General features: G+C 55.6%; 1 protein-coding gene across 2 annotated transcripts; it reads left to right on the forward strand.

Moving 5' to 3' along the window:
* The first annotated feature begins 150 nt into the window (after window positions 1-150).
* On the forward strand, window positions 151-10,442 carry MCOLN1 (mucolipin TRP cation channel 1). 2 transcript variants are annotated; one of them, XR_004425537.1, is made up of 14 exons: window positions 151-306; window positions 3,986-4,191; window positions 4,942-5,109; window positions 5,188-5,353; window positions 5,759-5,867; window positions 6,109-6,205; window positions 6,395-6,494; window positions 6,811-6,917; window positions 7,042-7,191; window positions 7,332-7,433; window positions 7,816-7,938; window positions 8,386-8,601; window positions 9,742-9,841; window positions 9,986-10,116. XR_004425537.1 is itself a non-coding variant. In XM_033133649.1 (14 exons), exons 1-14 carry the CDS (start codon window positions 276-278, stop codon window positions 10,246-10,248), a joined length of 1,743 nt encoding a protein of 580 aa, XP_032989540.1. In that variant the 5' UTR covers window positions 152-275; the 3' UTR covers window positions 10,249-10,442. The 2 variants fall into 2 exon arrangements, 1 of the variants encoding a protein (XP_032989540.1); XM_033133649.1 differs by lacking the exon at window positions 9,742-9,841 and adding an exon at window positions 10,212-10,442 and having other exon boundaries at window positions 152-306.
* The last annotated feature ends 105 nt before the right edge of the window (window positions 10,443-10,547 follow it).

Raw genomic sequence — 10,547 nt, forward strand, 5'->3', positions numbered from 1 at the left:
AGCCAGCCCATCCCCCAGCATCTTGTTCGCCCATCGGCGCTAGGACCTCACGACTGCCCTTCGGAGTCGCCCGCCGAGGCACGCATGCGCAGTGCTCAGGCAGGTGTCGTGGCGCAGGGGGCAGAACTGGATCTGGTCACGTGCCTCCGAGGATGCCCAGATCACGTGACTCGGGCGCGAGTCAGCTGATGCGCCAGGGTTTGAAGCCGCACCGCGAGGGAGCGAGGCCGCAGTGATAGCGGCGCCCGCTGGCGTCCGGCTCTCCCCTCCGCGGTATGGCAGCCCCCGTAGGCCGGCGAGGCTCAGGTGAGGGCGCGGGCGCCCCCGCGGGTCCCAGAACGCGGGCGGCGGGCGGGTAGGCAGGCGGCCAGCTGCCCCGACCTGGGGCGGCGGAGCTCCCACTTTCCCTTTTCTAAACTCCAGTGCTGACCTCTCAGCTTTCCCTCTGGGGAAATTTGGGCAGAAGGCTCCTAGAACCTGGGCGGCGGTCGGGCACCAGCTTCTCCGACCTCAGAGTGGCGGGACTCCCAGCTGCGCTTCCTAGACCCCCAGGCTCTGGTCGAGTTCCTAAAGTCAGACAGTGAGCGGGCTTCTCGGACGGGGCGGCGAGGTTCCATTCTGAGCCCAGGTTCCGATTGCTCAGCTTCGCTGGAACTCAGCCGGCACGAGCTTCTCCCACCCGCACGTGAGACTCCCAGGTGTTCCTTCCCCGGGACGCAATCCGGAAGGCAAATGCCTTCTTTAAACTCAGGCGGAGGGCTGGGGGGATTGCCTCCTTGAGCCTAGGCACCTAACTCAACTTCAGATCTCTAAACCCATGGAAGCTCAGCTTACCTTAAGTCAGGTGTTGGGTGCCCAGCCTCCAGCTTCTTCAGCCTCCGCTTCTCAAGGGGGGACCTGTGCTGGCCTCCCCTTCTTGAACTAGCTGGAGACACCTGAAAGGTGTTCCAGGTGGTAGTGTCTGGGGTGGGTTAGCTACCATCCTAGCTAGGGAGGCAGGCCCGCCCTCTGGCTTCCATCCAGCTGTCTTGTAAACAATCACAACAGCATCCAGCTCCAAAGGGACAGCCAGGAGCTGGCCCTCCCTGCAGGACAGGTTCTGACTGTGCCCACAATCATCTCGGTGGTAGCGCCAGGCAGGGGGCCAGCCAGGCCCGGAAAGAAGCTGGGTTCTCCCAGTGGGGGTGGTGGGGGTGTGTCAGGGACAGTTCTGGGCTGCTGTGACCAGCTATGACCCCAGCAGATGCTGAATCCTGAGAGCTTCCTCTTACGCTGGTCAGGATTGAAGGGAATAAGCAGTGCTTAGAACAGCTTCCATTTGCTGAAGAACTACTGAGACTCAGGGTGCCTCACTTCTTTCTTGAGCCACTTTCAGAGTTTTAGCCTCAGGGGACATTTCCCCCCCCCACTTTGCAGATGAGGAGACAGACTTAGAAAGGTGCTGGGGTCCCCCACCTGGGAAGTGGCAGGTCTGGGATTGGTCCTAGGACTGTGTGATTTCCAGGAGCTGGTGGCCTTAATGAAGATGCCATATTAGTTCATAAACTATCATATGGGCAGCGCTATAACACCTGCTGGTGCACAGTGAGTCTTCAGCAAATGCATTCCCGTATTATTACCATTACTGTCGATGTCTCCTTCTCCAGGCCTGTGGCCTGTGAGAGTGTCAGCTGGATAGGCCAACTCATGATGAGTGGAAAGGTCATTCTTTGGGTGTTTGTCCAGAAAGTACTGGAATATATAGCTGAGTTCCATGTTCACGCCTGGGGGCCTTGAGTACCCTGTGAGAAGCAAGTGGAAGCAATTCATTTTCTCCCCACAAATCAACAACAGGAGCAATGATGGGATGTCGTGACATTCTTACCAGGTACCAGCCCCTGTGATAAATGCTTTGTAAGCATCAGATCTTCAGCTTCTTGATGAGAGATGCTATTGCCCCATTTTGCAGATGAGAAACAGGCTCAGGGAGGCTGAGTGGCCTGCCCAAGCCGGTGAGCATCAGGGTCAGAAATCAACTCCTATCTTTTTTTATTTTTTTAAGATTGTGTATTGATTGCACATGATAATGGATGATACACAAGCTTCATTCCCATCTATAATTTTATCTGGTACCATAATTCAATTTAGATACGCATATATTGCATAGGATGTACCAACAATCATTAATAACCAAATAAACTCCATGATTCTGCTTGGGTGACCCTTTTAACGGTGAGCTCCAGGCCACCAACACAGTAATTGTTAATTCAATTACACCAAAGTTTCTGAAGGCAATGGCTTCTGAGCCCAAACGGGTTGTAAATAAATTTCAAATGCAACCTGGCACCACCCTGAAGGAATTCTGACTTCACACTGTTGGAGTAATTTACCAAGATGGCTTCAGAGAAGACTAACTCTACACAGCACATTTTTAAAAAGACACATTTATTCAGCATCATGATCAGACTATTACAGTTAGCAATCAACAGCATGGTGGAAAAAAAAATCTACATTAAAACCCTTTGTTGGAATGCTTTACCCTTTCCACAGAACAGAAACTATTAGGTTGGTGCAAAAGTAATTGCGGTTTTTGCAATTTTATTTTTTTTAACCTTTTAAACCGCAGTTACTTTTGCACCAACCTAATAAAATAACCTATTATACAGTTAGTCACAAATACAGTCCTTGAGTTTTTTGCTCATACACATGAGTATTGTCTAAAACATGTCTTCTTTGTAGCAGCTAGGCCCCACCACCCCTGTGCTTGGCTGAGTTCACAAATCTGTTGTAACCTGTAGCTTCCCTGTCACTTCTCTGGCTCTCCTCTTCTGCTAAGTTTTGTTTCCTGGCGGTAATTAAAACCTTCTGCCACTGCCATAGCTACTGCTGCTGCTAGAACCACCACAGCCACCTTAGCAAAGTATTGACTTCTACCACCATAGGGGCCAGAACTTCTGCCTCCCAAGTTTCCTTCTCTCATGGGCTCAAAATTTGAAGATTGATCGTTGTAGTTACCAAACTCATTGAAGCTTCTGCCACCTCCAAAATTGCTTCCATCGTTACCAAATCCATTGTAGCCATCCCCACCATCACCGTATCCTCACCACCACGACTGCCACTAAACCCACCTTGACCACGGAAGTGTCCTCCACGACCAAAGTTATCATTCCCACCAAAACCACCTCCATGACCACCACCGAAGTTTCCAGAAGCACTTCGACCTCTTTGGATGGATGAAGCACTAGTCATCTCTTGCTTAGACAGGGCTTTCCTTACCTCACAGTTGTGACCATTCACAGGATGGTGTTTCTGAATGGCAGTCTTGCCTACGGAGTCACGGTCACCAAAGGTCACAAAAGCCTCTCTTCTTGCCACTGCCTTGGTCGGTCGTGATTTTAATCACTTCAGTGTTCCCATACTGTTCAAAATCATCTCTTAGGTGATATGCTTCAGTGTCTTCTTTAACACCACCCACAAAAATCTTTCTCACAGTTAAGTGGGCACCAGGTCTCTGAGAATCTCCTCTTGAGACAGCCCTCTTTGGTCCCACAAGTCCCATTCACGTTGTGTGGCCTTGCCTTCATGGCTGCACCCAGCCCCTCCACAGTGGCACGTGTGACAAACCCAAAGCCTCTGGAGCGCTTGGTGTTTGGGCCTCTCATCACCACGCAGTCTGAGTCCCCATTGCTCAGAATGGCTCCTCAGACTCTCATCGGTTGTTTCAAAGCTCAAACCTCTGATGAAGCGTGTCCGCAGCTGCCTGGGCTCTTTGGGAGACTGACTCAGATATGACGACCGCGGGAGGGGAGACTTGAATGATACGTACTCAGTGGTGGCCACCCACAGAAAGCAACCCCAGCCCTTTGCAGTCCCAAACCCAAATTTGTAATCTCTCAGCAGCACTTCTGCATATATCCATAAACTGTTGAAGATTTTTGGAATTTCTCCCCGAGTTCTTTCTTGGCTGCCTGGGCCCCGTCCCCACTGCTCTCTCCCTTTTCCACAGAGACAGAGCGCCTTCTGACCCCCAGCCCCGGATATGGGACCCAGGAGGGGACTTCACCAGCCCCGCCAACCCCTCTGGAAGAAGAAGACCTCCGCCGCCGTCTCAAGTACTTCTTCATGAGTCCCTGTGACAAATTTCGGGCCAAGGGCCGGAAGCCATTCAAGCTGATGCTGCAAGTGGTGAAAATCTTGGTGGTCACTGTGCAGGTGAGACCTGCAGGGGCCCCAGCAGAACACTGCCTGTGGCCGCTGTTTTCTTTGAAGTCTGGGAGTTGGAGCCTGGTCCTGATTCCACAGCACATAATGACAGTGGCAGTGGCAGTTATCAGTCAGGAAGCCCTCCGAGTTCTGTATGTGAACAACCCCTTCTAGCCTCACACACGCCCTCTGAGGTCCTGGCAACTGCTGTCGCCCCCATTTTATTGATGAAGCAGTGGAGGCTCAGAGAGGTTAAGGGACTTGTCCTAAGTCACATGGCAACCAAGGGTTAGGAGCTGCTGCCCCTTGAACCCAAGTAGTCTGATGCCAGGTTGACTCAAAGAGAAGTGACCCAGTGACTGAACAGATAGTTGCCCCCTTCCCATGTCAGGCCCTGTGCTGGGGTGTGGGGACCCCAAGATGGATCAGACCCAGCTCCTGCCTTAAGGAGCTTCTGGTCTAGTGCTGTGTCTTTGGGCATGTTACTACACTCATTTCCCCTTGGTAAAGGGGCCCAGCAGTGGTACTTACCCTGCAGGTTTGGGTTTAGCATGGAAGTTGGCATCCGGTAAACATTTAATGTACATCAATTGCTACTGTGAGATATGTGAGCGCCCACTGTGTGCTGTGCATCGGGAACCAATGGTGGGCATGGAAGATGGGGACGTACGCCCTCAGGCAGTGGGCCTTCTCTTCCTCCACTCATGCACTGAGGGAGGCCCCGTCCCAGCAATGTCGACCCCCTGTCCCTCCTGCCAGCTCATCCTGTTTGGGCTCAGCAACCAGTTGGCAGTGACGTTCCGGGAGGAGAACACCATTGCCTTCCGCCACCTCTTCCTTCTGGGCTACTCGGACGGGGCGGATGACACCTTGGCAGCCTACACGCGGGAGCAGCTCTACCAGGCTATCTTCTACGCTGTGGACCAGGTACGGGCGGCCAGGGCAGGTCAGGAGGTGGGAGGAGAGCAGGCGGGGCTGATGGACCCTCCGCTTCTCTGCCCACAGTACCTGATGCTCCCCGATGTGTCTCTGGGCCGCTACGCATATGTGCGGGGCGGGGGCGGCCCCTGGGCCAATGGCTCGGCCTTGGCCCTCTGTCAGCAGTATTACCACCGTGGCCACGTGGACCCAGCCAATGACACTTTCGACATCGACCCAATGGTCATCACTGGTGAGTGGACAAGGCAGGGCTGAGCTCTGGTTGGCCCTTGGCGCCGGTATTAAAATCCCAGCTTTGCCCCTCACTCATCTGGGAGATGTGGATGTGGTGAGCACTAATCATTTGATGTAAGCAACATGCTTAGAAGCATCCTTGGTGTGCAGAAAGAGCTGGGTGCTACGTTTTAATATCATTAATTCACTAAACATTTGGGGGCCCACAGAGCGCGAGGCCCTAGCATCCGTGCAGGGAACAGATAGACTGGGCCCTACCCTGGGGGGATACAGGGGAACAAACAACAAACGTTCAAGCGCAAAGTGGCAAGTGAATCAGGGAGGGGGGTTGTCAGGGATTCTGGGTAGACCTGCCTATGCCTCCCCCATCTCCAGTGTCCCTTCCCCGACTCCCTGTCCTCAGATTGCATCGGTGTGGACCCCCCCGAGAAACCCCTTGTGCCCCCCAGTGATGATCTGTCTCTCTTGGATGGCAGCCCAAGTTACAAGAACCTCACGCTCAAATTCCACAAGTACTGCCTGATCGAGGGGCCGCCCCAGAGCTGGGCAGAGGGTGGAGGGAGGCAGGGTGCCAGGTGTCCTTGGGGCCCCCTGACTGCCACTTCCCCACAAGGCGGGGGCAGGCGCGGGCCAGGCTGATGCCTGCTGAGTGAGCACTTCCTCTGCCAGCTGCAGAGTCAGCATGGGACAGCATGGGACTCGGCCCGGCCCGATGCAGAGTCCCCTGCCCCTCACCAGACCCCTCCTCCCCAGGCTGATCAACGTCACCATCCACTTCCAGCTGAAGACCATCAACCTCCAGAGCCTGATCAACAATGAGATCCCAGACTGCTACACCTTCAGCGTCCTTGTGAGCCCACGGTGTCCAGGGCGAGGGTGTGTGGGGCATGGTGCCACAGGGCTTCTGAGCTCCAAGGCGGGGGACTGTTGGCCAGGGGCAGCATGGGAGTGATGGGGAACCTGGGGGCCAGACAGACCATCTGTCATGTGGGTCTGGGAGCCTAGGTCTGCCCAAGGCTTACTCTGCACCCCACTGCAGATCACGTTTGACAATAAGGCCTACAGCGGACGTATCCCCATCAGCCTGGTGACCCAGGCCCACATCCAGGAGTGTAAGCACCCCAGCGTCTTCAGGCACGGTGAGACCTCAAGCCCCAGACCAGCGCTACCAAGGGCCTGACCTGCCCAAGGATCCCCACGCCCTACACCAGCATCAATCAGGGACCCCGACCTGTCCATGGATCCCCTGAGCCCCAGACCAATGCAGACCAGGGACCCTGACCTTCTCAGGGATTCCCAAGCCCCAGACCAGCACTGACCACACTTCTGACTCACCCAGAATAACCCATGAGCTCACTGACCAGCCCTACAGCCCCCTAGGCCTGGCCCAGCCCCCGCCTTGGCCTCCCAAGGTCCCGAGCCACCCCAACCCTACCCAAGACCCCCTCCCCACAGGAGATAACAGCTTCCGGCTCCTCTTTGACGTGGTCGTGATCCTCACCTGCTCCTTCTCTTTCCTGCTGTGTGCCCGCTCCCTGCTCCGGGGCTTCCTGCTGCAGAATGTGAGAGCCACCCCAGTGTCACATGTGCCCAAGCCAACCTCGCCCAGCTCTGGGGCCATAAGGGCCAGAGGTGGCTCGAGGCTCCTGTGCCTGGAGAGGCCCTCACACCACCTGCCTCCTGCAGGAGTTTGTCAGGTTCATGTGGCGCCAGCGGGGACGGGTCATCAGCCTGTGGGAGCGGCTGGAATTTGTCAACGGCTGGTATATCCTGCTGGTCACCAGTGACGTGCTCACCATCTCGGGCACCATCATGAAGATTGGCATTGAAGCCAAGGTGGGTCCTGCCCATACCCTACCCAGGGCCCTGATGGCTCCTTCCAGACCCCGGCCCTCCTACCATCCCAGCCGATGCCCGCCTGGGGCCACGTCCCTGGAGTGGCCGACTAGATGGGTTGACACTGCTCCCGCCCCTAGAACATGGCCAGCTATGATGTCTGCAGCATTCTCCTGGGCACCTCAACTCTGCTCGTCTGGGTCGGCGTCATCCGCTACTTGACCTTCTTCCATAAGTACAATGTAAGCCTTGTATGCGCAGGCTGGGCCCTCCCTCTGGGTGGCGGCCACATGTCCCCCAGTTCCCCCCCCAAATTCATACATGTATGGATGGCAATCACCAGCCCCTGCAGATGGCCCGTCACAAGCCTCTTAGCCCCATACCTGCCCACCCCAGATGTACCTGTCATTGTTCTTGGGTAGGGGCCACGTGAACCTGCCCCTTCATAGCCACCCAGCTGAGTCCAGTCATAGGGTGCCCGCGGGCCCCCTCAGCGCCACGCTGCCCCTTCTAAGCTGTCCCCTAGGCGTTCCCTCAGCCAGGCCCTGCCTGCTTCCCTCCATCCGCACTGCTGACCCTGGTTGTGACCACGCCCTCGTCGGGTCCCCGTCTGCCTCTCCGCAGATCCTCATTGCCACACTGCGGGTAGCCCTGCCCAGCGTCATGCGCTTCTGCTGCTGCGTGGCTGTCATCTACCTGGGCTATTGCTTCTGCGGCTGGATCGTGTTGGGGCCCTACCATGTGAAGGTATGAGCTGGCTGGTCCCGGGCTGGTCGAGGGTGCTCATGGCTACCCTCCTCCAAGCCCACTTCCTACGCTCTCTGACCCTTGGTTTAGCTATCATTGACTTGGTCACACTGAATAACCCACCTTGACCCCGGTACCTTACCAGCAGGTATGTAGCAGTTTTGCCCACTGTCTCCTTGGACCTTGGCATTGACCTTATAACATTGTTAATTGCCACAGTGACTCCCAAGTGACCACATAATGACTGCTGATGTTCTGCCTACTCTTCCTCTGATCCCGGTGACCCTGGCCTTGACCCTATGACTTTGTCATTACACAGTGACCCCATTGTGACTGCTGGTACTCGGTCCTGTCCCCTGTAACCCCCAGCGTCCTCTTCCTTCCCCCAGCCACGCCCATGGCTCCCTCTGTTCCCACAACCCCACTGACCTCACTGCTTGGCCACAGTTCCGCTCTCTGTCCATGGTATCTGAGTGCCTGTTCTCGCTCATCAACGGGGACGACATGTTCGTGACATTCGCGGCGATGCAGGCGCAGCAGGGACGTAGCAGCCTCGTCTGGCTCTTCTCCCAGCTCTACCTCTACTCCTTCATCAGTCTCTTCATCTACATGGTGCTGAGTCTCTTCATCGCGCTCATCACTGGTGCCTACGACACCATCAAGGTCAGCTGCGCGGTCCCTCCGCCCGTGGGGCCAACCCACACTCACACTCAGCTACAGCTTGGGCTCTTGGTCCCTTGGAGTCGGCCATAGCTGGGTCTCGGGGGACACACGGAGAGAGGAGAGAAGGTGACCCAGGGAGAGAAGAATGTGGGAGACTCTGCAAAGCCAAAGGAGAGGGTGGCTTGGAATTGGGGTCACAGGCGGGACTAATGTCATGGTCACAGCTACGTCATTCTCAGTTTGATCAAGGTGGGGCTCTTGCCAGGTAGGGTGTCCGCGTCTGCTTTTACCAACAGGGACACCAGGCCATAGAGTTTCAGTGACTTGCCCAAGGTGAGCTACTAAGTGGTGAAGCCAGGCTCAACCCAGTACTGTTGGAATCTGGAAGCCTTGCTCCTAAGCTCTCTGTACTGTGGGGTGGCCTGGGCAGGGGCTGTTTGGGTCAGAGGAACTGGGGTTGTCTTGCAGGCTGCAGGGATCAGAGGAGAGAAAGGGGTCAGAGCAGAATGTGGGGGTGGCAGGTAAACAGAACTGTTTTAGCCAACATGTCTGAGGGCCTATTGTGGACCAAGCCCTGTGCTGGGCACCAGGCATCTAGGAAATGAGGCAAGGTGTACACGGTCTGTCCAAGGCCAGTGGACAAGGATGACACATGAATGGAAGGAAGTATGATGACCGACTGGTGAGAGGTCTGAAGGAAGTGTGGACCGTGACGGTAGGACCCCCTGCTTTAGACTGGTATTAGGATGAGTCCAGGAAGGTTTCTAGAATATGCTATCCAATAGGTAGAGACTACCCATGTGGTAGTCTCTAACCACATGGGATTATTTAAATTTTTATTTTAATTAAAATGAAATAAAATTCCAAACTCATTTCCTCACTCACATCATCCACATATCAAGTGCCCAGAAACCAGTGTGGCTAGTGGCTACCGTATTGGACAGCATGGAATCAAACATTTTTGTTATCTCAGAAAGTTCTAGATTGAAGAATTGGAAGCCCAAGGGAGGGAGCACCACGGTAAAGGAACAGCCAAAACAAAGGCCTAGTAGACAGAAAGAACTTGGGGTAGCAACGGTGGCTCCTCCATGAGGTTGGGAGGGGCAAAGACTCAGCTGAAAGCCACAACGTTTACTCCAGCTGGGGACCAGGGGACGCAGATGTGGCACCAACTGACCAAGATGCGGGGTGTGCACACATTCAGGAGTCAGGGAAGGTCTCGCTGGAAGGAAGCCACGAGGTACAACAAGTGGCAGGCACAGCAAGTGCAAAGGCCCAGAGTTGGGTGCCTGCGTGGTCAACGAGGAACAGGGAGGGATGGTGGAGGGGAGGGCAGCTCTCAAGGGGCCCCTTTCATGCTGGGCCACCGGGCATCTCTCCCCAGCACCCAGGCGGTGCGGGCGGAGAGAAGAGTGAGCTACAGGCCTACATCGCGCAGTGCCAGGACAGCCCCACCTCCGGCAAGTTCCGCCGCGGGAGCGGCTCAGCCTGCAGTCTCCTCTGTTGTTGCGGCAGGTTCGAGTATTGGTTCGGATTGGGGGCTGGGGGCCTGGGAGGTGCCAGAGGGAACTGCTGCCCTCTGCCCCTGGCTGACACTAACCCTCCTCCAGGGACGCCTCGGAGGAGCATTCGCTGCTGGTGAACTGACTCTGACCACACTGCCATTGGACATTACCCCCAGGACCCCGGACCGTGGAGATGCCTGCTTATTTATTTTTAGGGTTTGCTTTTTAAGGACCGGCTTCCTGCAGCGCCCTGTGAGGGCCTGGGCCAGTCAGGTCGGACACTGGGGTGGGATGGGTGTTAAATAAAACGAGAAAATAAACTTGTTCACATTTCTAGCGGGAGGGGCATTCCCTTCGCCAACTGGTCTTCGGCCCCTTTAAAGCCGCCACACTGAACTGGCTCGGCGCAACCTTCCAAATATGGCGGGGGGCGGGGCTTCG

The sequence above is a fragment of the Rhinolophus ferrumequinum genome, chromosome 18, assembly GCF_004115265.2.
Source record: "Rhinolophus ferrumequinum isolate MPI-CBG mRhiFer1 chromosome 18, mRhiFer1_v1.p, whole genome shotgun sequence".
Classification (NCBI taxonomy): domain Eukaryota; kingdom Metazoa; phylum Chordata; class Mammalia; order Chiroptera; family Rhinolophidae; genus Rhinolophus; species Rhinolophus ferrumequinum.

What these genes read in the sequence shown, in the direction of transcription:
- MCOLN1 (XM_033133649.1), top strand. Translation starts at nt 276, where the DNA reads ATGGCAGCCCCCGTAGGCCGGCGAGGCTCAG. An exon ending in TGGGGCCCTACCATGTGAAG is followed by an intron (nt 7,939 to 8,385) that starts GTATGAGCTGGC and finishes GCTTGGCCACAG; the next exon opens with TTCCGCTCTCTGTCCATGGT. An exon ending in GTGCCTACGACACCATCAAG is followed by an intron (nt 8,602 to 9,985) that starts GTCAGCTGCGCG and finishes ATCTCTCCCCAG; the next exon opens with CACCCAGGCGGTGCGGGCGG.